At 49.4% G+C, this 27,327-nt stretch overlaps 1 protein-coding gene across 3 annotated transcripts; it reads right to left on the bottom strand.

Moving 5' to 3' along the window:
- Positions 1–636: 636 nt before the first annotated feature.
- Positions 637–18,773, bottom strand: PTPRN (protein tyrosine phosphatase receptor type N). Of its 3 annotated transcripts, none has more exons than XM_047722765.1 (23): positions 18,499–18,773; positions 16,819–16,869; positions 16,470–16,583; positions 13,501–13,597; positions 12,405–12,666; positions 11,965–12,319; positions 11,394–11,525; positions 10,755–10,789; positions 9,821–10,095; positions 9,514–9,600; positions 9,016–9,095; positions 8,805–8,869; positions 7,863–8,081; positions 7,225–7,425; positions 6,979–7,126; positions 6,744–6,817; positions 6,430–6,507; positions 6,225–6,344; positions 5,150–5,316; positions 2,134–2,187; positions 1,391–1,455; positions 1,161–1,234; positions 637–910 (listed from the first exon to the last, which is right to left on the bottom strand). In XM_047722765.1, the coding sequence occupies exons 1-23, from the start codon at positions 18,611–18,613 to the stop codon at positions 839–841; spliced, it is 2,940 nt and encodes a 979-aa protein (XP_047578721.1). In that variant the 5' UTR covers positions 18,614–18,773; the 3' UTR covers positions 637–838. The 3 variants fall into 3 exon arrangements, with proteins under 3 accessions (XP_047578721.1, XP_047578720.1, XP_047578722.1); XM_047722764.1 differs by having other exon boundaries at positions 11,394–11,528; XM_047722766.1 differs by lacking the exon at positions 18,499–18,773 and adding an exon at positions 17,764–17,785 and having other exon boundaries at positions 11,394–11,528.
- Positions 18,774–27,327: the final 8,554 nt, after the last annotated feature.

Genomic DNA, 27,327 nt, shown 5'->3' on the forward strand with positions numbered 1-27,327 from the left:
CCCAAGTTGCTCCAGGCCCAAGGCTCTTTTTGCCTAATTTCTGTGTCCATCACCTTTGTCCAAGGATGCCTCCTGATATGCACGTGTGGAGGACATGGGGCCCTATAAGAAGGAGGGTTGGGAGAGGGGGAGGAAGTGCCCCTGCCCCCAGGTGGATGGATGCCTGTTGTGATGTCTCACAGGCCTGGTGTACAAGCTACTACCAGAGTCTAGCTAGTTTTGCTTGTGGTGTGCCAGGTGCTTGGCCTGCATGAGGTTCATTATCCTGGGGCAGAAGGGCACAAAGAGATGGAGTCTGGAAGCAGAGACGACACAAAAGTGTAGGAGTCCGGGTTGCAGCTGCACGCATGACACACTAACTTTATTCACATTGATACAAAAGTAGATTTTTCTAGAAATGTTCTCTTGTGCCAGAGGGCGAGAGTGGAGTGGCACGTGGCAGGAGGGCAGGGGAAGAGGCCCTAGGGAGGCAGGGAGGGCAGGGGCCAGAGTGTGGGCCACAGAGGCAGGGCGGCAGGCAGCGGGGGATGGGCAAGCAAGGAGGACGGGCCCTCCACCGGGTTGGTCCATACAGACATCCTGGGAGCTCTCAGAAGAATGGGAGCTGGGCTGGGGAACTCCAGCCCCCCCCCTGCCTCCCATGGGACTTCCTGGGGGCTCTGACAGGTGAGAGGCTGGATAGGTTTGCCCCTTCCCACATCCCCTGCTTTACAACTGGCCATGCCCAAGAGGGACCCAGGTGGTGGGGTTGGGGGAAAGGAGTGGGTACACAGAGAGATGCTCATACAGGCAAAGAGGGAGCAGAGGCTGGTCTGCCCACTGAGGGGCCCCAGGGGTCTCACTGGGGCAGGGCCTTGAGGATGGCGTTCACCTCCTCCGCCACAGCTGTCAGAGCAAATTCAAACTGGTCCTGGTGAAGGGCAGGGGGAGAATGGTCATGGAGAGGACTGACCTCTGCTCTTGCCCTGTGGCGGGGGGGCATGGGGAGGCGGGGGGCTTTTGGGCAAGGGAGGGGGGCTTTTGGGCAGGGGAGCCAGGGAGGTCACTTAGGCCAGGGGGAGTCCCCCCGGAGCAGGTGGGGGCAGGTGGGGGAGGCAGGATGTTGCCGGTCTCCCTGGGTGAGGCTAGCAGCTCAGGTCAGTGTGGGGAGGAACAGTCACCTTCGAGCGGACAAGTCCAGGCCGTTGGTCACGGACGTGCTCCAGGGTGGCAGCGATGTCGATCTCCTTTACTCCTGGAGATTGGAAAGGGCCCAGGGTTTGCCCAGAGGACAGGACCCAGAAAGCCTGGAGTGCCCTGGGCTGGGAGGCTTGGAGGACTGGGCAGGAGCCTGGGTGCTGGGATAGCTCATCGGGGGCAGGGCTGCGGGTGCTGTGGGGAAGGTCCTCACCTTTTGCCATGCGGTTCAGTACCATATCAATAAGGATGTAAGTGCCAGTCCTCCCCGCACCGTCGCTGAAACAGGAGAGGATGACAGGCTCGGCTCAGGACCCAGCAGAAAGGGGGAGGGGCAGAGGAGACAGGGAGGCTCCTCGGGGTGGGGAAGACACTGGTGGGGCCAGTAGGCATGGTTGAGGAGGCATCAGTCAGAGCCCCGGGGGCCCCTGGGAATTGGGCCTTGAGTGGGGGACCTGTGAGCCACAGGGTGTCACTTGGGTAGTGGGCCAGCCTAAAAGAAGAGCCCTGGCTCAGTCTTAAGGTGAAATCAGCTGGGGCAGAGGCGGGATAAGAACGGTCCTTTCCAGCCTCTGGGCAGGCTTTTGTTCAGCAATCTTTTGGTGTAAATGGTCAGAGGGTAAATATTCTCAACTTTGTGTGTGACATACAGAGAGTCTCCGTCACACATTCTTTTTTACTTTTCTTCAACCATTTAAAAATGTGAACACCATTCTTAGCTCATGGGCCATTTAAAAAAAAAAAAAAAACAGATGGTATGTTGAACTTGGCCCATGGGCTGTTGTTGGCCAGCATCAAGGGGCCAGACAGGCAGCATGCATGGGAGATGTGCCCAGAGAGGAGGACCAGAGAGAGGGGTGGCAATCAGGAATGCCCCACCTCAGGACCCTCTGGCCTGGGCTGTCCTGTCCAATGTGGCCCCACCCCCACCCCTGCCCCTAGCCCTTCCGCACGCACCTGCAGTGCACAATGATGGGGCAGGAGCGGCCCCGGTAGCACTTGTTCACTTTCCTGCAACAAGAAGTGGATGTGAGGGGGGGCACTAGCACATACCTGGGGGCCGCTTTTTCTTCTTGTTTTCCCCATGTGCCCAGGGCAGAGGAGGGAAGAGAGCTGGAGAAATGAGTCAGGGTAGGAGGCAAAGAACCAGGATGATGTGGGTGGCCCTGGGCTTGCCTTGTCACTTAATGAGCTTGATGCCCAAGTGACGCACCTGGGATCAACAGACTTGGCCTCTTTGAGCCTCAGTTTTCTTGTCTGTAAAATGAGGGTATAATAATAGTAACCCTCTTCTTAGGGTTGTCACCATGATTGCATGAGATAATCCATGTAAAGAATTAAGTGTGAGGTTTGACATACAGTAGGTGCTCAATAAATGGTAGTACTATTAATGATACTACGTAATATTAATAGCCCCCTCTGCTAGAAGTCCCGCGAGAATAGGCTTTCTGGTGACGTCAAGGTTGTCAATCTCATCACATTCCTGCTCTGCCCCTCTGCCCTCCTTTACAACTGCCCAGGCTGTTCCACTCCCCAGTCAGGCTCCTGGTGGTCCTCACTAGCAATGAGGTCAGGTAGCCCTAGGCACAAAATTCCTTTCACAAAGGGAAGACAATCTTCTGCTCTGAATGTTATACAGCTCTCTGTCTCCCTGAATCAGCCTCATCCCAGCACAGGTGTTCTGTGGTTGGGTCATATTTAGACTTGGGGTCCACTTGGACCTCAGACTCTTTTCTGTTACACTGACAGCTGCCCTTTCAGCAGGGAGCAGAGGATTTCTCCCTTCCTCAGTGGCCTAGTCTAACCTGCCCTTGTCCCTTATGACTTTCCTCCTTTGAGAATTACCTGCAGAATCCTGATACCCCCAGTGGGCCAGGACCAGGGAGGACCACCTGAAGAGTTATTAGATTGTTTCAGGGGAAGCTTGGAATTTAATGATCTACCATTGAGACTCCCCCAGACTTGCAAGGGCCAGGTGACTCTGAATGATTTTACAGGTGTCCACATGGTTTTCTAGCAAGTTGGCTCATGTATTAGAGAGCTGGGGTTGAAAAGAAGTATCTGCAGTAGCTCCCAATCATTTAATAATAATGACAGTGAATCATATCTAGAATTCATTGAGCCTTTCCTATGCACAGGCACTTAAACGAGATTTTACAGACTTTATCCCGTTGACTCTTGTAACAATCCTGAAGTATGGGTCATCATCCTCATTTCACAGGTAAGAAAAACAGAAATCGAGCAACTTGTTCAGAGTCGCTTTTTAGCACTTAAAAAAAATGAGTTTGCCTTCCCTCTGTGTAGACCTCCAACAAACCATATTTATTAAGCAGCAGTTAATTTGTTCTGGGTGTCCGGTGCCAACTGAGTTTACATCATTCTGGCCTAAAGCAAAGAAACGTAATCTTTTAGCTTACCTGTGCAGTCTTAAAAATGGTCCATGCACTAATTCTATAAGGATTTTTTAAATGTGGAAAGCAAGAAATAACTCTATGACCCCTGGCATTGTTTTTGAGGACCCTGGGCCTCAGGCTCCAGGGAGCCCAGTGAGAAACCATCATCCTGAGGCTCAGACACTATCCCCAGCTGGGGCGCCTGGCTGGCTCAATGGGAAAAGCATGCGATCTCGGGGTCCTGAGTTTGAGCCCCAGGTTGGGTGTAGAGATCACTTAAATAAACTTAGAAAGAAAGAAGAAAAGAAAAGAAAGAAGAAAAGAAAAGAAAGAAAAAAAACTATCCCCAGCTTCTTCCCCCAGCTCTGCTCCTCTGCTCTCTGTCTAGCACCTGGAGACCTCAGGCCAGCCTGGCAAGAGGCAGGAGGAGGCTGCAGTGTGGGCCAGGGGGAAGACTGGGAATGCCAGAGGACTGGCCTGGTGGGTATTTTGTTGTCAGAACAGGGAAAGGCCCCTAGTTAGCTTCCTGTCCCAGCCACCACCTGCTCTACTGAGTCCCCAGTAATCCTGAGAGCCTCCCAACTGTCTTGGATAGTGTTTGTCTCCTCAGAGTTCCCCCACCCACCAGCTCTCCCAGCAGCCTTCAGGGGGCCCCAGGGCCCACAAGTCCTGATTAGATTGTCCTGTCCATGCAGCGGCCACGCCTTCCAATGATCACTTTTGTGACTATGCAACTGGAGAGAGAACACTAGCTGCAGATCACAAAAATGACACTGGCAGCCGTGAGAGGGAGAGAGAGACAGAGGACAGGGGAAGGACAGAAGGACAGAGTGGGGAGACAGACAGAGGGAGGGAGAGACAGAGAGAGGGCAGGGAGGTGGAGAAGGCAGGGAGAGAGGGGACAGAACAGCGGAGAGATGCAGAACAGGAGAAATGGATAGAAAACAGACTCAGAGACAGTGGGAGAGACAAAGAGATGGGGGCGAGGCAGGGGAAGGGGAGAGAGAGGGCAAGGAAGGAAAGAAGGTCGGGGGAGAAATAACAGAGGCAAAGAAACAGCGAGGGATAAAGGACAGATGGGCAGGAGGGAGTGAGAGATGAAGGGAGAGCAGACACACAGAATATGCTGGAGATCGCAAGAGCGGCACTGGAGGCGACGAACAGGAGAGACGGGAGCCGGGACCCAAGAGAGGGAGAGCAGGCGAGAAGAAGGGAGCTTGAACTGAGGTGAGCCCTTCTTGGGGGCGGGGGTAACGGAGGAGCCAGATACGGGGAGGCAGGGAGAGAAAAGGGGCGAGGGGGGACTCAGCAGGCAGAACAGCGGAGCGAGAGCAGCGCGGGAGCGGGAGCGCAGGGGTGGAGGGATGCGCGCAGCCAGCCAGAGCATCCGTCCGGGCTTGTGGGGTCTGGAAGTGGGCGACTGGAGGTCAGAGGCGGAGGCTCCAGGTCAGCCTGGAGGGCCCGCCTCACAAGACCGGGGCCCCCAGGAAGAGTGGTCTTGGGGTGGGGGGCGCGGTGGGGACGCCCAGCTCCCGGGCCCCCGCTCGCGTGCCGCTCTCTCCCCGCGCTCCCTCCCTCACCTGCGGAAGTCCAGCAGCGGCCGGGTGGACGCCGGAGTGCCCTCTGCCGGCCAGCTGAGGAAGTGGAACTGCGTGAGCGTGCGCGTCTCCTGGGTCTGCACGTTCTTCAGGTAGAAGCTGCGCACCAGGAAGTCCTCGCACCAGATGTGCTCCGACACCAGGTTCACCTGCCAAGGAGTGGGCCGGGTCTGAGGACGGCAGCGCCTCTCCAGATCCTCGCAGCCTCCCAGGCCGGCTCAAACTCTCCATCCTCCTGGAAGTTTACCCAACCGCCCGCTGCTACTGCCCCAGTTCTCCCCAGGATCCCCAGTTGTCTGTGTCACTTATTGGCTGCTCAGGACAACGGGTGGCTTTTCCACCTGGACACAGCCACTGAGGGCGTCTTGAGGCCAGAGTTCTTCTTTCCTCTTCCTCACAGAGTCTAGCACATGCCTGTGCTACACATACCATCAACCTGGATGAGATTCTGTATTTTTATTCATTTTTAACCATGAGCAACACCAATTAAAAAAAAAAGCTTTAAAAAAAAAGACTGCTGGATGCTTATCGGATGATGAAAAACTACTATTTGGTGCTCCCTTGGTGAGGAGAAGCTTGTTGTCTCTTAGTGTCTCCTGCTTTACAGGGGGTCACCTTCCATGTAGCAAGAATCTGTTCCTCTTTCCTCGGCTCTGCCTCTCCCCAGTATCCCCTCCCCCAATACCTATCTTCTCTCCTAATGAAAAAGCTTGTTTCTATTCTATTTGTGACTGGTGGTTATTTCTTTCCTGGCTTTGGAAACTCAGCGCTAAGTGAGGCTCGATTAATGTAGGTCTTAATGTTGGTCCCATCTCATACACTCTTGGCTCTCAGCTTCTTACCTCGGTTTTGGTTGTTTTATAGTTTTATTTCTGTACCTTTCATGATAGGTCCCTACAGATGCTTCCTGGCCCTGGCTGGACACACACATGTAAACATATAGTACATGTACATGTGTGTGCACGTGCATATATGCATATACAATTCATACATGTATGAATGGGTCACCATCCACTCTCTCCATTCCCTCGTCCCCCTGCCATGGGGTCTTGCTGACCTCATATACGTGGTAGAGGGAGGACCCCTCATCTGGCCAGTAGCGGTCACACTGCTTGACACCATCCTCCACCAGTGGGGTCAGCATGACAATGACGGTGCAGCCACTCTCCCACACCATCTAGGGACAGAGATTCCACTCTAACCTCTCCAGCTCCCCTCAAGGACCACTGGTCCCCGGAGAAGCCCTCCTTCCAAGAACTCACCTGCCAGAAGTCTGCGATGGTGTGTGACAGCGGGCCCTGGGTGGCTATGTAGGCTGGCATCCGAGGGTCGTGCTCAATCTGGGGCAGGGGAGACATGTCATGAGCCAGAATGGGAAATGCTGCTATGGAGAGGCTTGGTCAAAGGGAGCGGGTCAGGATCTGGGAGAGCTTAAAAAATCCCCATTTCCATGCCGGGATATCAGGCCCCATAATTCCAGGGCATCAGGTGGTATGGACAGTGACCATGAGGAAATGGAGTTTCCAGGCAGGATAAAAATGGGGCAGAGGAGGGGGCTGGAGCTAGGGCCACTTACAATGGGGCTGGCATTGATGTAATCACTCCGAGAAGGGCTGCTCTCCACCTTCAGCTTGATGCGCGCGTGATCATCTGCACAGACCCCACATCCCACCTCAGGTGCCCCTCCAGTTACTGGGGTCCTGGTACCCCTGCCACTTGGCCGGAGCCAGGAGCCTGGCCCTTCCCCCAAGCCCTCCAGAGCTCCCTGCAGAGAGAGGGCTGGGCCAGGCTGACCAGCAGGACTCACTCACAAGGCAGAAAGTCAGGGTGGCGGTTCTTTTTGATGTTGCCCTCCCCCTGGGCCGCAGCACAGGTGTTGGGCTCCGCCTGGTAGGCGCACAGGGCCTGCCACTCCTTGGCCAGGCGGTCCCGGTTCCGCAGGTGGTCCTCCATGTACGCCTGCAGGGATACCACAGCCTGCTTTGGCCCACACCCCGGGCCAGCCTCTTCCAGCATCCCAGCCCTTCACCCGCCCTGGGCCCCGGGCCCGTCCTGACCAGAATCATGTGTCCCGTGGAGATGTCCATGTTGGCCTGGGCGGGCTCCTCGCACCAGGACGGTGTGCTGCTGTGGGAGCTGGGGCTGGCCTGGGCCGCGTCACTAAACTGGGAGGACACGCTGCTCACCCGAGAAGGCTCCGGGGGACCCTCTGCCCGGCTGAACAGGGACTTTGTGGCCATGTGCTGGCGGCACAAGTCCTGCAGAAGAAAGATCAGGCAGGGGCCCCGGGGCCCCCAAAACCCTTTCAGCAGCGTCCTGGGTTCCAGTCCAGACTCCTCCCTGACTGATTCTGTATGAAACCCATCTCCTCGGAGAGAGAGGGGTAGGCTCTGCTGCCAGGACCCTCATTCTTTTCCAGGCTGTTCTGTTTGTGGGGTGCCTCTGACAAGCTCAGAGATGAGAATGGGATCCCGAAGCATGGCCCCAGGAAGAACCTTAGGAAGCATCTGCTCCCAATTCCCACCCATTCAAGATGTCCCCACAACACCCCAGCTTGGGTTTCTGTAGCCCCAGCAGGGCTATTCCCAGGGATGTGTGCTCAACCTCCATCAAACACCCACCCTCACCCTGTGTGAGACCCAGACTCCCAAGCCCCTTCTACTCACTCTCATCCACAAGTTTTTGGGCCACACACCTGGTACTCGAAGGTGGTGTCACCATGGGCCCCTTCGGGCCCTAGGGCTGCCAGGCGCTCCTTGTCCCGCTGCCGCGCATGCTGCCGCACACACAAGGCCACTGCCAGAGCCACCAGCAGCCCGGCCACACCCGCTAGGGCCACCAGAGTGAGCAGCACCGAGCGCATGGGAGATGTGCTGCGGGCTGGTCGGGGAAGGACGGCAGCCGCCTCCTCCCTCTGTGGGAGCAAGGCTAGAATCAAGGAGGGCAGTGGCAGGGGGTATTTAGGAGCTGTTCCTCAACCCCTGCCCCCCACCCCGGGGCCGCAATCCCTGCTAGGGTATCTGAAAGGGCAAAGCTGGTAGGGCAAGGGCATGGTGGCTCAGGCAGAAGGGCTCATTTAGACCCAAGACCCTCCTTCTCAAGCCCCATCGGACAACTGAACCACACAGCACTGCCTGAAACTTAGTGGATGACCCCCACCAGGAGTTTTTGCATTTAAAAAATGAATGTAGAGAAGTTTGGAGAGTCCTAAGGAATGGCATAGTAGAATGTGAGGCAACAGTGTTGCAGAATAGAAATACATATTGAGTTTAATGTCCTTACTGCATTGGGTTTTCCCTTGGAATTTAGAAACTTTGTTCCAGAAGGCTATGGACACCTCAGGTGGTGTTTCCATGCTGCAGGCCTTCCTATGGAAGGGTCGTGCCCTTGAGGAGGAGGGGGAGGAGGAGGAAGGGCAAGGAGAGGGAGGAGGAAGCGGAAGGGCAGAGGAGCAGCGCTACTGGAGCCATCTGTTGGCCAGAAAAAGAACTGCAAGGGGAGGGCTGCTTTGGTAAAGCTGGTGGGCCCACCAAGTACAAGAGGTTTCAGCTCTGGTTTTCCTGCCAAGTTTGCCCCCATCTCTTGTGGGCAATGGCAGCCCTCTGGGGTTTCAGCTGATTCTTCAGTTAGCTCATACCTGTCCCACTCCTGTCTGCAAGATCTGGAGCCCTGTCTGGGCTTCCAGCTCCGACTTCACCAGCCCTGCAGGGAAGATGTGGGTCAGACTCTCTCCAGCTCCAGGTGGTCTCCATAGGGCCCATGTGTGTTGGGAATATTTCAAGGGGGGCATCAGCCACAGGCCTGGGTATGTCCTACTAACGCTGGGGCTGGGACCGGGCAGTATTTACCAGCTTGATGGGTCACATCGGCCAAAGACAGGTTCTGTTCATTGTGTCGGATGCGGAAGGTGAGGGCTGGTCCCACCACACTGCCAAACAGGAGCTACATTACTGCCTCACCCATCACAGACCCCAGACTGTAACAGAGAGGCCAGCTCTGGCCCTCTCTCCATGAGAGGATGAAGCTGAGGCCAAACAGAGATGCCTTACAGGAATACTGGAGAGGAATGCTGGATGAGGCCAGCATCGTGTGTGTGCATGTGTGTGTGTGTGTGTGTGTGTGTGAGACCATGGGCCCCCTCAGGCCCCATGGCTGCCAGGTGCTCGTCCTGCTGCCGCACACACAAGGTGTGTGTGTTGTGGGGGGCACCTTCAATGCAGCTGGGACCCCACCGTGGCCACTTACCCTAGACTTTGTCTTCCCTTCCTTCCCCAAGCCCCTCCAGCCACCTCTCCCCTCAAGGCACCTTCTAGATCCTTTCTGCCCCAGCTAGATACCAGCCCCACCTGATATTGATGAAGCTGCCCGAGGACACGTGCACATGTTCAGCAAGGATCTCCAGCAGCTTCACTCCTGCAGCCAGACTCAGGGGCCTGAAGGTGGGGAGAAGGGAGAGGAAGGCAAGTAGGGATCCTCTTGGCCACTTTCTTGAAACAAGCTACCTCCAGGGGTGCAGAGAAGCCCACCCCCTGTCCACTTCACATCTGGATTTCTGTTCTCTGCTTCTTGCCAGGCAAGCCTGCCCATATAACATCCCCTCCTCGGGGGATGGGAGGGGGCGACTGGAAGGCTTCCCCAGGCTGAAACCCTTACTTCTGGTCAGTGACAATGTAGCCATACTCCTCTGCTGATGGCTGAGCTGACGGCTGCCTCGCTGCTGGGGACTGGCTCTGGCTCAGGGGACTTTTCTTCTCCAGCAGGACAGGTGTGGCAAGTTGGGTAGCAGCTTTGGGGGACTCGGAGGATCCAGAGCTCAGCACCTGCTGGGCTTTATTGGAAGTGGGGCTGGCAGTGGGGTATTCAGGCAGGGAGGGCGTGGGGGGTGGAGGCTCCACTGTGTTTTCACCCTGCACCTGCTCCTCTGTTGTCTGTTTAGAAGAGAGGATAGAGATGTAGTCTCTGGATAGTATAGGCGGTGGGGCGATGGGAGTCTGAGGTCCCTAAAGAGGACCTTGGGACTTGTTTCTTTCTAATTCCCAGGGCCCAAGGCAGCACTGGGCACATAGAGGTTACCCAGAAAAGTGAGTCAGCTGGATGGATGAATGAATGAATGCATAAAGGATTAAATGAGTGCAACACGGTCAGTAATGATCCACAGGATGGAGCTGGAGTAGGGAGACCCTCTGGAGTGAGGGGAGGTGGTGTTAGGAGAGATGAAGGCAGGCAATGATTTTTAGACTTCTGTTTAGCCACAAAAATCTCAGAAGTCACACATGTGGAAAAGATAGAGCTCTTCGGGCTACAGGGAGGGTCAGGAGCCTGCGTGCAACTCCCCTCTTCACCTAAGGATCCTCAGAGCAGGATCTGAAATGACTGTAGTGAAATAAAGCAGCAAATTGAGAATTCCAGCTTCTAGACCCAGCTCTGCCATCAGCTTGAGGTGAGAGCTTAAGGGAAGGACATGTGGTCTCTGGGCCAATGAGGAGGGTTGGAAGATACAGATCTGGGTCCCAAGGCTGAGGTTTAGATTCTGACAAGGGGGGTTGCTGCTAGGGGCACTGAGGGTCAGGGAGGTGCCCAAACTCACTTTCTTGATGTCGGCTCCAACATTCACAACCCCTCCTGTAGAGACAGGAAAAACAAGACTCTGGGCAAAGAGCCAAGGTGAAGGTCCGCACAACACAGGTAGGAGAAAGAGCCAGCGGCCCTGAGCCTGTTGCACTTGCTGTGGCCTCTTTGCCCTCAGTCAGTGACCCAGTCCAGTCTTTGATCTCATCCTAAGCATAGTCTCATGCCTGTTTGCTTCTACCTTATGATTGTTTTCTCAGCTCTTTCTGGAGTTATTGGCCACACTTGTCAAAACTATTCGTTGTTCAGTCCTCCCCCTCCCCATCGATTACTGGCTTCACTTGGCATTGGCCACTTCCTTTGAGGCTGTTATCAACCACTCACCTTCCCTGGTGCCTCCTGATCGCTGTTCATACCCCCTGTTGGCTTCTTCTTCCATTACTCCCATCCTCCGGTTCTTTCCCACTCTAACTCAGCTCACCACCCCAGTCCCTTGCTTCCTGCCCTTGGCAGGCAATGACCCTGTGCTCATGTCTCAAAGGAACTCTTTTCTCTGCCCCTGACCTTGCCCTCTAGGCTGCTCCATGTGGTCTTGAGACATGGGGCAAGAGGCCATCATGGAGCTGGTGGTTGCAAGTCTCTGTGCCTGGATACTCACCCAGGTTTCGTCCTGCGCCCTTGGGCAGCAGCTGCAACAGGGTTGAGAGGGTGGAGAGCTGCTCAGGGGTCAGCTGACGCAGCTCTACCCCATAGCCCGCCAGCACAGCTGCCAGTCTCTGGAGAGTCACATCTGCTGGGAGCCAGACACAGAGCTTATGGCGAGATGGTGGCAGAGAGGTGGTGGTGGCAAGATGAACTTGTAGGAGGCATTTGGTGGGGGGAGGGTACTATCACACTTAAGAATTTCTTCTCAACCCTAGGAGACTGATGCCCTCCACCTTCCAGCCCTCATCCATACTTGTGGGGAAAGGCCTTCTTAGGGCCAAGACCAAACTTCAGGCCCACCATGAACATCTTGACTCTCCGGCTGAAGAAGAGTTATGCCATCTCCATGCCCCACAGTATCCCCACTGCCTACCTAGTGCCCAGCATAGATCAGGTTGTCAGTAGGGATATTAGTTACACATATAATGACTTTAAGGACAAATTAACAAATGTGTGGGTCGTTGGGAAGGAGCCCCCAAATGCAGCCCCCACAGGAAGGGAATGGATGCCAAGAAGTCTGTTACCTGGCTGCTCTGCTGGAGAAGAAGGTTTCTCCCTGCGACCTTCTAGCCCTTCCTCCTCGTAGCCCTCTGAGGAGTCCTTTGCCTGGCTGCTGCCCCCTTGCTCTGGCAGCCTTGGTGCCCTGACCCTGCTGGGCACTGGCAACTCCTGGGCCAGGTAGAGAAGCCCTGAGTCCTGGAAGAGTTGACCAGGCGAAGGCCCTGGAGGGTCCCCATAGGAGTGGTCAGAGTGAGCCCCAAAGAGGTCCTTGGAGGCAGTTCTGCTGAAGAGGGTAGATGGTTCGGCCTTGGGCAGGGGGCCGACACTGATCATCCCTGGTGAGCCCTCTGAGCCCCGGGAGCCATCGCGGGAGCCAAACTGTGGGGGAATCAGAGATCCAGGTAAAAGCACATATCAGGGCTTGGGGACAGGTATTGGTGTGGGGCCAGTGTTTAAGGCTCACCTGGTGGAACAGGTAGGGCTGCAGCAGGGCGGGTTCATAACTCAGAGCAGGGTGCGGGGCCTGCGGGGGCAGTAGCAGGTGCTCCAAAAGAGGGGGCAGCAGCTCAGCCTGCAGAGGGGAGAGTGGAGAGCCCACCCCAGTTCCACCCCCACCCCCTGGAGGTTGAGGAAGTCGGTGCTGGGCTGCAGGGGTAGAGCCAGTAGGGATGCCCTGCAAGAGCAGCTCTCCGGCAGGACCAGGTCTCCTGGGCACCAAGCCAGATCTGGGGAAGAAAGCAAAGGGTATGTGTGTGTGTTGTGACCTCTTACAAAATGAGCTAGCCTCAGGGGAAGAGAGAGTAGCATGGGGAAGGGCCAGAGGGCCAAGCCTGGGCACAGGTCATTGCCTCCCCGGAAAGCATGCGCAGGTCCCTGAAACACAGCAGGGGAGGTTAGGGTTGTGTGAGACGAGGAATGGAGTAAAGAATGGGTGCAGGGAAAGGCAGCCACGAGCCTCTATAGATAAACTGAGGCTGCAGTTTGCCCCATTCCTCCTGTATTCGTGTCCCCACACCTGGCTCTCTAAGCGTGCATTCAAACACTCAGTTCAAACATTCGGTACCGTTCTCCCCTACTCTGCCCTCCTACTGTACTCTGCCTTTTTCATCCTGCTATCATCATCGGAGCCCCATGGCCCTCGTTGACTTTCCTCTGCTTGCAGAGTCTGAACAATGCCTTCAGAGGCCCCAACTGCAGAAAGACGATGGTCTCTCCACATACACTTCCACATAGTAATGAAATGGAACATTAAACATTTTCCGTATGACAAAATTCTCATTTGTCCCATACTGACTCCTTTGATGTTTCTTTTAGATTATGAAAATGTCCAAGTTTTCCAAAACTTTTTTCCCCCACCATTTTGCTGGATCCCTGGGGGTGAGCTCAGCTCATACTGAGCACGTGAACATGTCAGATGACCACTCTTGAACATCTTTAAACCCATGCCTGTGGCTCCTGACCTTGGTGCCCACTTCCCTCCCTCTTCCTTCTGTCAGTCAGGACAAGACCACAGACCCACCAGCCTTGCCACACGAGAGCTGTTGAAAAAGGATGCCTACCTGTCCCTTGGACGGGGCTCTGGGGGATGAAGCCTGGGTATGCGTTCCATCTCCTGGGAGATCACATACTGGGTCAGGTCATCGTGCCAGGACAATCCTGTCAGGAGACAGGATAGGTGAGGTTGGCTCAGGAGAGTCTGAAAGCCCAGTAACAGGGACCAGTGGAAACCAAAACCGCACTCCCTACCCTGTGGTGCATTGAGTTTGGCAGAGCAAGGGGGCAGTGGAGGTGGTCCAGAGACCTGGTGGGTGATCTGAACTGTCCCCTTCTCACACTCAGGTACAGATTTTGGAGTCAGACTGCCGCCAGTGAGACTATGTTTGAATCTTCTGCGGTTTACTCATTGTGCAACTTTGGGCAAATTGCTAAACCTGTCTGAACCTCAGTTCTCTCATCTGTAAAATGGGGGTTTATACCTCCTAAGATTGTGACAATTGACCCAATGTAACATGGTAAGAATAGGACCTGTCACATAGTGAACTTTAACGAGCTGTTATCATCATCATCATCATCACCATCACCATCATCATCATTACTTCTTTTTGTTGATCTTGAACCTTACTTTTCTTTGTAAAGTGGGAATAATTACATACTTCGTGGGGCTATTGTGAAGATCAAGTGTGATCAGAGAAATGAAAGTGCTTACAAAGTCCTAAAGCCCTATACACATTTTAAACATTCACCACCTCCACCACCATCAATCATCTTATGACTCTTTCCTTTCATGAAACCACTCTCAGGAAAGATTAGTTACCTATTCTTAAGACATAATCTCCCACTCTCCACCTCCATTCCTTCTTTCCTGCTTCTGAGTTAACAGTCTGTACCGCTCCTAACTCATATCCTAAGACTGACTAGCATCCATACCTGCCTTGTCGCCTCTGGACATTAGAGAACTCATCCTATCCAAGGCCAATTCCTCCACCTGAGCACTGGATTTCACCCCTTACTACCTGCTAAAGAACATCTCTGCAATTTCTCCCTATTTCCTACATGATCATTTTCCTCTGTTCTCTACTGAATTATTCCCTTTAGCATACAAACATGATGGAATTCTTTTCATCTTAAAAAGTTACTGCATGACCCCACATTCCTCTCCAGTGATCACACCATTTCTTTCCTTTTCTTTGCAGCAAGACTCCTTGAAGTTACCTCTACTGGCTGTATCCAGTTCTTTTCCTCTCCTTCCCTCTTCACCTACTCTATTCAGGATTTTATTCCCACTTATTCTACCAAAACGATTTTCATCCAGATCACCAGTGACTTCTGCTTATCTAAAGCCAGTGGCCAATTTGCCAATCTCATCTTACTTCACTCACCATCATTATTTGACACTGTTGATCACCCCTTCCTCTGCAATACACTTCCACTTGGCTTCTAGGACACCAAACATTCTTGTTTTTCCTCCTACCTCTGTGGCTCCCCCTTCCCAGTCTCCCTTGTTGGCTCCTCTCCTTGTCTTGGTCCTCTTAATATTATAATTCTTTAGACTTCTTCGTATACACTAAAACATTTGGTTATCTCATCTACCTCATGGGTTTAACTGCCATTAATATGCCAAAGAATTCCAAATTCCTATCTCTACTCCAGAATCCTCCAACTCTCTTTCAAAATAGAATTTCATACTTTCAACTTCCCGCTCTATTTGAATGAACATCTTAAATTTAGTATTTTCAAAACTGAACACCCCCTTCCCCAGGTTGGTCCTTTTGCATAGCTAATGACATCTTCATTAACCCACTTATTCAGGCAATAAAACCTGGTGTCATCCTTGGCACTTCCCTTTCTTTCACAGCACTGTCCAGTATTTCATGAAGTTTCACTTACTACTTTTAAAATATATGCAGAATTCTGTCATTCCTTTCTACCTCCCTGCAACCACCTGACCCATACCATGTTCATCTCTTACATGAGTTATTGTGGTAGCTTTTAACAATCTCCCCGCTTCTACCCTTGACTCACTTCTTTATATCATTGACAGGAGCAAGCATGATTATGCACCTCTATGCTCAAAATCTTGTCATAGGTTCTTCTTTTACTCAGAGTAAAGACAACATCCATCCATACATTCTGTTATAAGTCCCTGTGATGATCTGCATCCCTTCCCCCAACACCCATCTGACTGCATCTTCCATTTTTCCTCTCTATCACTCCTCTACAGCCAGATCATAGAGATGTTCTCCATGGTATTCCTCAAACTCGTGCTCCTGCTTTAATACAGGTTTTTGTTCTAGCTCTTTGATCAGGTTGAAACATTGCCCCCAGATAAACTTCTGGAAAACACTTCCACTTTTGATGTCTTTGTTCAAATTTCATAGTCTCAATAAGGTTTACCTTGACCACTAAATTTGATACTGAAGCTTTCTACCCCACCATATCTGCCCCTTTATCATGCTATAATATTTGTTTTTTTTCCATGACACTTATCACTTTTTAACATACTATATATTTTCTAATTTATATATTGTATTCCCCTTATGCCCCAAAATGCCCCAGTAGACAGAGATCTTTATCTGTTTTATTCCCTGATACAACCCAAGCACCTAAAACTAAGCTGGCCATGTAGTAAATACTCAATAAATAGTTGTTGAATGAGTGAATTTGATTAATTGGGGGGGGGTTCTCCTGGCTGAAGACTCCAGAATTCATGGTTCTGGAGCACTCAGACAGTTCCATAGAGTGGGTTAGTTCTAAGGAGATGGATGCTGGCCTCTTCCAGTGGCTCCTTCTGTGGAGGCCCCCTCTAGACTCCTCCAAAGAGTCCAAGTGTGAACAGCCCCTCTCTCTGGCTCTACCCCCACTCCTGTCTTTCCCCCTTCTCTAGCAAGGTCTGGGAAGGTAAGGTTCTAGAAGTAGGTGTGATAAGAATGTTTCATAAAGAGAAATTCTTGAGTCAGGTGGCCCCTCACTTCCCCACCCTTATCTAACAAAGCCCCCATGTCTTTCCTTCAGTGCAGCTAGACCTCACCTTGGGACATGAGCTGTCGGAGCACACTTTGTAAGCGCTGAAGAACTGGGGAGGTGACTTGCAAAAGGGGCCGGGCCTGCCCCACTCCCACCTGGCACTGTCCAAACAAGCCATCTAAGAGCACAAAAGTGGTGTCAGCAGGAGGCTTGGACAAGAGGTTTTCCAAAGTCCAGGTTGCAAATGGGCATCACTCTCTCCATCTCCTCTCTTGGCTTCAGAGAACTCTGCTCCTTCAGGCCATTTCCTATTTTCCCCAAGACTGGTACTCCATCCCCCTTCCAGGCCTCCCACACACTTCTTTTTTACTGTGTCCCCTGTCTGGTAAATCTTATGCCCAGGCCTCACTCACCCTGAATACAGACTTCAAGGTGAGAACAGAGTCTGCGGTCAAACAGACAGCCTGTAGAGGGAAAAGGGAGCAGAGGCTCAGACATCCCCACACACAGAATGGTCAGAGGATGGACATGCTGGGGAAGGGGGAAACAGATAGGGTCCATTCTTTCATCCTAAGAAAGGCTTTCAGCTGGGGGGGAGGGGGAGTAGGGAAGAAGCCTAGAATTCTTTTTTTTTTTTTTTAAAGATTTTATTTATTTATTTGACAGAGAGAAATCACAAGTAGGCAGAGAGGCAGGCAGAGAGAGAGGAGGAAGCAGGCTCCCCGCTGAGCAGAAAGCCCTATGTGGGGCCTGAACCCAGGACCTGGGATCATGACCTGAGCTGAAGGCAGGGGCTTAACCCACTGAGCCACCCAGGCGCCCCAGAAGCCTAGAATTCTTAAGAGAAGGAAGCACAGGTCTGAGAGTCTGGATCCTTTCCTTGAAAGCCTCAGTTTGCTTAACTGAGTGATGGGGAGAAGGCTTGCAGGTGTAGGGAGTAGTCGAGGATCAAATACTCCTACTCTCATAGAATTACTATAGGGGGGAATTTGGGGCCAAATTCTGAGGAAAACGGGACTTTCCTCCCCAAATCTCCAAAAGCATTTTAACTATGATGAGCTAGGGCCCAAAAAGATGGAAACCCTAACACACCTTCCTTCCATGTGGGAAAGGGGTATGGCTGAGGTGTCTCTAAAGCAAGGCCCCCCACACTGTCCCTATAGTCAGCGGCCCCCAGAGCCACTAGCGCTGTCCGCAGTGCTGAACTCTGAATCTGGCACCGCCGAGGGCTACCTAGCCTGGAAGCAGTTATGGGGGAGGGAAGGTTGCTAGGGTCAGGAGTCTCCACAAGACCTGACCCCTCCGCCGTTCCAGACTTCATTTACCACCCTACCATCCCACGGCGCCACAGGAAGTACCTTGCATTGGCCTCCAACCCAGGTGGGAAAGGAGGGCGTCAGATGATGAGGCTGTGCCCCTTCCCCCACGCGCCCCACCACCCCACCCTCCCCCGGCCCATGAGTCAGCGCTGACTCTCTCTGTCCGCTCAGATGTGAGTCAGCACAGGCCTGGCTGTGGGGAGGGGGAGAGGTAAAGACCCTTCTCTCTTCACCCTCTTTTGCCGCCTCCCCGGGCCTTTCTCCTCTTACTGGCGATCTGATAGCAGTAATCTGCCTTTCAAAGCTTAAAGAGAAACCCTGGCCCCTCCTTCAGCCTGATCCTCTCCTGGGAACTGGGACCCCCCATGCTCGTGTCCCCAACTCCTCCTGCTCGGACATCAGGGCTCTCTCTTCCTACCCCTCCCTCCCACCCCCATTCCCTCAGCGCGACTTCTCCCGTGGCCCTGTAGCCAGTCTCTAAGCCCTTCTGTCCATATGCACCCTCATTCTTCCTCCCAAACCCGCAATCTTGCCCTGAGCCTGCTTCTCTTAGGTCCCGCCCCCGTATTCCCAGCCCCACCTCCAGGCCTACGCCCCTTTCCTCTCAGACGCCCTCTCATCTTCCTCACCTTCCAGTGCTAGCCCCTACCCTACTCCAGACACATATTCTACCTGAACTTGCTACCTTCATGACACCCCTCCCCACCCCCCACCGAGTTTTGCTCCCAGCACCTCACTCCACCCCACCCCCCACCCCCCTCATTTCCTCCTGACCGTGGGCACTAATGGCGCTGCAGCCTCCCGGGCGGCTGCTCAGCAGCAGGAGGCAGAGGAGCACCCGGAGATCCCCGGATCCCCCGGGACCCCCAGGCCGCCGCGGGCGCCGCATCTTTCCGGGCTCCGCGCGCTAGCTCCCCTGCCACCACCGCAGCGACGCGGGCCGGAGCCAGCCACAGGGGCCGAGGCGGGACTTGCCACTCCCCACCCACCTACGAGGCGGGGTCTATACGCCCCTCTCGCGGCAGCTCGGCCAACCCTGGGCTGGTGGTGACGGCATCTCCACCCCCGGGTCTTACGCTTATTTGCGTCATACGTGGCGTAAGAGCTCTGGCTTTCCGAGGTGCCTACCCGCAGCTGTTCTCCACCAAATAGTAGGCGCTTCGCTAGAATTCCCACTTGGCCCCACCCCCTTTTGACATATGCTTCTCCCCAAGGACTACCACCTCTATCACCCAATCCCAAGGTTGGAGAAAAGGGCTACAGCTGGGTGGGGGCCAGGAAATAAATGTGAGTTGGCTGGTGTAAGCCCTAGGATGAGCTTAAAAGTGAGCAGAATAGGTACTGTTACGCATCTCACTTGTTGGTACCGGTATCATCCTTAGCGGGGATGGTTTTGCGTGTGTGCCTGGATTCCAGCTCTAGCAATGCCACCTACTAGGAGTATAACTTTGGGCAAGTTGCTTAACCTCTCTGCGCCCAAATTCCTAATCTGTAAAATAGATGTGCTAATAATTCCTACCTCACAAGGTGGTTGTGAGGATTCCACGAGTTAAACTCATCTGGCTCACTTACAGCAATGAATGCACTGGCGCATACTCAACACATGACACAGATTCGCTTTCGTTATTAGCCTTGACTCTCTTTTCTTTTAACCTCTCCCACCTCAAGCCTATCAACATCTTATGGTTTTCTACCTGCAAAATGGATCTCCCATCTGTCTATTTTTTCTTTCCTCCTTATTCTCTACTTTATCTAAACCACTGTGCTCTTTCATCGCGAATAGTACTGTAATCATCTAACAAATCTTTTGCTTTTACTCTTCACACCCAATAAGCTAGGGAGTGAGCTTTCTGAAGCTCAAATTTGATCACTTTATTCTCTTAGTTTTCATTTAAAAATTTCCAAAATACAAGAAAAGATAGGGTGCACAGTAAATACTCATATACTCATCATCTAGACTTAACAGTTATTGCTATTTTGTGAAATCTGCTTCTTTTAAAAAGTCAATTATAGACATCATATTTCCCTTATAAGTATTTCAATATGCATCTCCAAGAAGTAAGGCTATTTTCCTACATAATCCAAATGCTGTTATGACAGCTAACAAAATTTACAATAACTCTCTAATATCATTTAATGCTCAGTTCATATTCAAATTCTCAAATTGTTTCCAAAAATGTCTTTTTCCATCTGTTTTGTTCAGAATAGGAGTAAAAAAAAAAAATAGGAGCCAAAGACCACCATTGCATGTGGTTATATTTCTTAATTCTCTTTAAATTAACATAGACACCCCCCCCCCCATTTTGGGCACTGTCTTGTTGAATAGACAAGACAGGTTAGTTTTTTTTTTTAAGATTTTATTTATTTATTTGGGGCGCCTGGGTGGCTCAGTGGGTTAAAGCCGCTGCCTTCGGCTCAGGTCATGATCTCAGGGTCCTGGGATGGAGCCCCGCATCGGGCTCTCTGCTCAGCAGGGAGCCTGCTTCCCTTCCTCTCTCTGTCTGCCTCTCTGCCTACCTGTGATCTCTGTCTGTCAAATAAATAAATAAAATCTTTTAAAAAAAGATTTTATTTATTTATTTGACAGACAGAGATCACAAGTAGGCAGCGAAGCAGGCAGAGAGAGAGGAGGAAGCAGGCTCCCCGCAGAGCAGAGAGTCTGATGCCGGACTCGATCCCAGGACCCTGCGATCACCACCAAAGGAAGAGGCTTTAACCCACTGAGCCACCCAGGCCCCCCCCCCAGGTTAGTTTTCCTTACAACTCCCCACCTTCTGAATTTGTCTGATAGTTTCCATATGATAGTTTTCCCAGTATTTCCCCTCCCCTGTGTATATCCTATATATTCCCTGCATTTACTGTAAACTAGAAGTTACATCTCAAATCTTGATTGGGGGCACCTGGGTGGCTCAGTCATTACGTGTCTGCCTTAGGTTGGGGTCATGATCCCAGGATCCTGGGATAGCCCTGCATCAGGCTTCCTGCTCCGTGGGAAGCCTACTTGTTCCTCTTCCACTCCCCCTGCTTGTGTTCCCTCTCTCACTGTGTCTTTTTCTGTCAAAGAAATAAATAGAAAATCTAAAATAACAAATAAATAATAAATACTGATTGGATCAAGTTAAATAGTTTTTAAGTAAAATGCCTTATAGGTGATGCTTATACCTTCAATTGTCATTTCAGGAAAGGGGTAATGTCTTCCTGTCATACTCTTAGTGATGCTAAAATTGATCACTGGTTTAAGATAAAGACAGATCACTGTATGTAAAATTGTGTTTCCCTCTAGTGACTAATATGTAATCGATGGGATGATATTTTGGCACTGTGAAAATATTTAGTTCCCATCAACTTTTCACCTAATGGATTTGCTATTCCTTGATGGTCCTCAACTAAATTATTTCATTAGAGGCCACTAAATAGTGACTTCTAATTCTATCATTCCTTTAACATTTATTAGCTGATATTGTTTTATAAAGAAGTCTCTTCATCAACTGGAGTTATTTACCCTGAAATACAATTCCAACTGGAAAGGTAGCATACATTCTTATTTTTTTGGTTTACCAATCTGCAGCGTAATGAATTTAGGTATAGTAGTTATCTCCAATGGTGACAAATAAAATTTTAAAAAATATTTTAATGACGTTTCTTGTTTGAGCATTACTATAGAAGTATGGATTTTCATATATTCAATGTGCATCAATCAATTGCAGTAATTTTTTTAATATTCAAATTGCCTCAGAATAAGTCAGTGAAAACTCCTTTAAACTGGCCCTGGTGTTCTTTTGAAACATCCTATTAATCACTGACAGTTCTCTTGCTTTCTATCACTCAAGAGGTACCAGGTACATGTCTTTTATTCCCTGCCCTAGACATGGAAGCAGCCATTCTTCCAAAGAAACTTGGTAGCTTTTGGTAAGGACTGATTTTAGAGATCACAGTCAGGGATTTAAGGGTGATAATAGCAACTGAGATGACATTGCTTATAGATCCCTTCAGCACCCAGAGCTAGAATATTAAGATATACACACACAGACACACACACATTCACACACACTCACATTTCCAATTAAAATTTAACTGTGATTTTTAAAAAGATTTTATTTATTTATTTGAGAGAGAGACAGTGAGAGAGAGCATGAGCAAGGAGAAGGTCAGAGGGAGAAGCAGACTCTCCATGGAGCTGGGAGCCCCATGAGGGACTCGATCCCTGGACTCCGGGATCATGACCTGAGCCGAAGGCAGTCGTCCAACCAACTGAGCCACCCAGGTGTCCCTAACTGTGATTTTTACTGAGCTCTTTTGATTTTGTACTTGTATCTCTTTATTCTTACACTGAAAACGTTGGTTACTTATGACATTAATGTAATCGCTTATATGTGTAGTTCTACAATATAAATACAATAATTTACAAATAAGAATGCAAATATTACTCTACTACTAAAACAAAAAAGACAAATAAGATCTGTGGTAGTTTACTTTGTCCTTGGAATATAATTACTTAGGGTATACCATCAAAATACTGAATTCTAAAGTCATTTGAAATAGTTCTTTTGTTTGTGCTGTCATTTTTACCAATACGATATATAATCCAGTTTGTTTCAGTTTGTTCTCAACTTTAGTTTTTTTACATATAATTTTATTTTTTTGAATATGTAAAATATTTACATTTTTCAAAAATCAAAACTATATAATAAAGTATACTTCAGGAAATTCTTTGCATCTTCCACAGTTTCTCCTGCCATTTTAAAAGAAAAATATTTATTTATTTTAGAGAGAGACAGAGAGAGAGAGAGAGAGCAGGGGTGGAAGGAGAAGGAGAGGGAGGGAATCCTCAAGCAGACACCCCACTAAGCACGAGTCCAATATGAGGCTTGAATCCAGGACACTGAGATCATGACCTGAGCTGAAACCAAGAGTTGGACACTCAGCCAACTGAGCTGCCCAGGCGCCCCCCTCCTGTCATCTTTATCACTTCACTATTTATTTTCTTTTTAAAAGCTGTGTAAATTGTGAAATAAATTTACATAGAACAAAAATGAGTAGCTCAATAATTTATCACAAAGTGAGCACCCATGTAATCCAGGTCAAGAAATAGAACATGTCTAGACTCTAGAAAACTTATTATGTCCCACAGTCATTACCTCTTCTCAAAGGTAACCATTTTTTTAAAAAAGATTTTACTTATTTATTTGACAGAGAGAGAGAGAGAGCACAAAAAGGAGGAGCAGCAAGCAAAAGCGGGCTGAAGCATGCTCCCTGCTGAGCAGAGAGCCTGATTCCAGCTCCATCCCAGGACCTTGGGATCAGGACCTGAGCCAAAGGCAGATGCTTAACTGACTGAGACATCCAGGCACCCCTCCCCCACAAAGGTGACCATTATTCATTATTTTTTTGACCATATTTCTTTGATTTTTCCTTACAATTTTATAACCTAGGGATGCATGGTTAGGTTATGAAACTGTAAAGAAGAGTAAAGTTGTATAGATTTTGGATTATCCCCAGTCTTGGTTTATCATGAGTAGTGTGACTACGTATACCATTGTACATGTGTCCTGTTGCTCATGGGTGCCAGGGGGAGCAGACAGCCTGTAACAACCTTAAAGGGAGGAAGATGGGAGGAAAAACACACCTGTTCTCATTCTCCTTGTTCCCTCCCTTTGATCTCTCCTAGGTATTCCCATTGTCCTAAACTAATAAGAATCCAGAAGAAGAGAGAGCTCACTGAAGTGGTCCATACAGGTTAGCCTGTTGGGAGAGAAAATAGGGTAAAGTCAAATAGAGTAGATCCTAGTAATAAAGTTGAGATCTCTTGGTATCTGCTTTTGATCCCCTCCCCTCCTTTCTCTCTCTCTTTTTGAGAAATCATCTGTCAGTATAATTGTTACTCTTTTGTAGGTAACCTGTCTTTGATTGTCGACAGCTTTACTAGACTGTGATGAGAGAGACATTTCTTTTCTTTTATTCTCCTTGAAATTCAAAGAGCTTCTTGAATACATAGCTTGATGTCTTTCATCAATTTTGAAGCATTCTCAGACATTATCTCCTTAAATATTGATTCAACCCCATTTTCTTGTTCCCTTCTTTCTGGAACTCCAAGTAAATGTATATTAGACTGTCATGTATTATATTTTATGGTTCTACCTTATCTTTTGTATTTTCCATTCTTCTGTCTCTCTGTACTTAATTTTGGACATTTTCTTTTGAACTACAGTCCAGTTTACTAATTTTCTCTTCACATGTACGCAGTCTGATGCCTTGAACTCAGCCAGAAATCATGGTATACTCAATCTAGTTTAACTATAGAACTATTTATAAATGTATGGACAAGTAAAGAAATATAGACCTTTGTCAACTCACAACCCATCAGGGAGGGAGCCAGAGGAATGCATACCCTGAATTCTTTCCCTTTTTGGACTCTGATGTCTTGCCAATACCTTCTATTGGCCAAATCCAACCATAAGCCAGTGAGCGAGGACCTACAGTTGATACATTTCATAGACATTAACCTGGATCCATAGAGCAGGGTGAGGCAAGATGGAGCATGAATATGATAGAAAAATGGGGAATATCTAGCTTAATCCCGGCTTATACTCTTGTCATTTATTTGGAAGAAAACCCTGTATTCTTATGACAAGTGACACACACATTCTTTAATTCAAGTACACTCTCATATGAAACCTAAAACATAGTGCAATGCTGTTGTTCCTGATACAAAATAGCAGGTAAGAGAAATGGGAGGGAAAAAAGAAACTACTGTGCCAAGTTATTTTAAACACAGCTGCTAAAATCCCTTCTCCTGGAGGGGATCCTGAGGCCTAAACTGACAGCTACAACTTCCTTATGCTCCCACCCATTTCATGGCTTTCTTACTGTGGTCAGCACCTTGACTGGATCAGATTTTTGTACTGGTGGGTTGAGCCCAATCTTTATTTCTGCAGGATCTGAATCTTTGATGTTTCTGGCTTTGTTTGGCTTCTACAGCCAGTAGAAGTATTGAACCAGTACTACTAGGAAGAATAATACAAAGAGCCCAGGTTAATTCCTCTGGCTCCAGTTATAACCCTTTTTTGCCCTCATTTTGTAGCAGTAACTCAACTTCTCCCTGGCAATGGAGTCAACCACTACAGCTACTTTAGTGATACCCATATCTGTCTATCAGTTCAGTGGCATGAGGAACACAAAGTGACCAGGTGGTAGTCTCTGATTATAACTGTGGTGTAAACATTCTTTTCTTGGGCACTAGCACCTGCAAACTCATCATTCAGGAGATGGGAAGCAAAGAATCCTTCAGAGATTTTAAGGTATAATAGTCAGGGGGCCACTCGGAACTTTACCCTTTGGCTCTAAAACTCTTGGAGATGAGTAAAACAACCACTCTTTAAGTTCACTAATGGTGAGTGAGTGTTGTCAGAAGTATTGTGGACAGAAAGGGCAAATCCATATCCAGAATATAATTCACTGCCTTTTTTCATGGTGAAAGGGGTTCAAAATAAAAATCTGTCACCAGATGTACCATATTGGGACCTCAGTATTATCCTCTGCTGCTGGAAAATTGGTATTCAGAGGTGGCTGTAATCATACCAGTCATGAGGAGGGAAATTCATGTTGGTAAGCCCATGTGTAGCCTCATTTCCTGCCACCACATCCATTGATATGTGGGCTCATTAAGAAAGTACCAGGCTGGGGATGACTGGGTGGCTCAGTTGGTTAAGCGGCTGCCTTCGGCTCAGGTCATGATCCCAGCGTCCTGGGATCGGGTCCTGCATCGGGCTCCTTGCTCAGTGGGGAGCCTGCTTCTCCCACTGTCTCTGCCTGCCACTCTGTTTGCCACTCTTTTTATTTGTGAAGTAAATAAAATCTTAAAAAAAAATCACACACAAAAATGAAAGTACCAGGCTGGTTGGAGAAAGAGAATGACTGATATCCACAGAATTGGTCATTTCATAACATGATTATTGACAAGCTTTTTCTATAGTCTTTGTCTTTTCATGGTTATTTACACAGGAGACCATGACTATGTTCACACTCTGTGTTCATCCCAGGTGATCTCTCGTAGACTCTCTTGCCACAGATTTTCTTACATTGTTCTATTCAAACCCCAGATCAGCCGACCAACCTGTTAGTCATGGAATATTGTTATCAATATAAACACATACTTCAATTCTTTTCTTCTTCAATTCCAAGTGGACCACCGGATCTACCAATAAAACTTCCCACAGTGGGGTTATTCTTCACCAATGTAATCCACCAACACTTCTGAATTGTGTTGTAATGTAGCAGTTTTCGACTTCTAGCTGACACCTGCATTTTGTGCAAACACGTGTAAATTGGCTCTGTGCTTCCCCCCGCCAGTCTGTTAGCTAGTCATAGAGAATTCGCCATAAGGCCATAATAAGGTTGTGGGAAAGGCAGTGAAGCAAGGAAGCTACGTTCTCATGCAACTTATGATCTTATGAAGATCTTATGAACTTATGAAGATCATCCAGATCTTCTTGGGCCCAGTCTTGTGTACACCATTTCCATTTAACCTCCAATGTTATGGGTTAGTGGATTGGATGATACCCAATGCATAATTACTGGTTGTCCCATGGCCAGGTGTTCAGTATTCCACGGCCTGGTAGGAAATTAAGCTGCTCTTTAAATAGAGAATAGCTGATGGCCTAAAAGGGCACCACCTTCCTTTAAAATCCTAGGGATCTACACTCTAATAATCTTACTGGGGCTTGCCAGAGGATTCATATGACATACAGTCTGCTGCAGACCCTTCCAATGCTTCTGAGACCACTGGTTATAATTATCCAAGTGAAAAGACAACTTGCATTGCAACCTGGAATTGCTGCAGAATGTTTCCTTGTTTCGGGCCACACTAAAAGCTTGATGGGTTACTGGTAAATGGGTCAGAGTAGCACATTAAAATGTGTTTTAGGTTGCCTCAAATGCCAAAGAAGCTCATTCTTCCACAAAGAGGTTTGTCTCTTTTTTATTGTGGTAGATGTTCAAGGTTAATTAATTTGTCTCACTTTAAAGAGGGTAGCTCAACATGCCACAGATAACTGAACCCTAGAAACTTCATTAATGTAGCAGGGCTCTGACCTTTCTTGACATTCTTCTTCCATGCATGTGTCTTGCGACCTCTAGGGTACATGCTGTTCTGCCCACCATATCCAGTTGCCACAATATCGTCAAAATAATGGACCGTTGTGATTTCCTGTTTCCTCTGATGTCTTGGGTTGAGATCTGAAATGATGAGGCTCTTCGGCTTCTTTGGAGGACTCCTCATGCTTTTGTGTTGATTTGTGGCTTTGAGCAGGTGTTTGTAAGCTGTAATAAGCATGGGCTTCAGGTCAGAATTAAACAAAAGCCTTATTTGTATTACCAGCAACCCCAGTCTTATGAAATATACCTGGGAACTGGCTGTCCTACAACACGATGGCTGTTGGATTTCTTTGAGTTCCTTTACCCTCTCTCTTCTTGTGGAATCAAAGCTGAAGGGTGCCCATAGGGTAATTTCAATGAAAGTCAATCACTTGGGGCGCCTGGGTGGCTCAGTGGGTTAAAGCCTCTGCCTTCGGCTTGGGTCATGATCTCAGGGTCCTGGGATAGAGC

The sequence above is a fragment of the Lutra lutra genome, chromosome 3 (assembly GCF_902655055.1).
Source record: "Lutra lutra chromosome 3, mLutLut1.2, whole genome shotgun sequence".
In the NCBI taxonomy this organism is placed as follows: domain Eukaryota; kingdom Metazoa; phylum Chordata; class Mammalia; order Carnivora; family Mustelidae; genus Lutra; species Lutra lutra.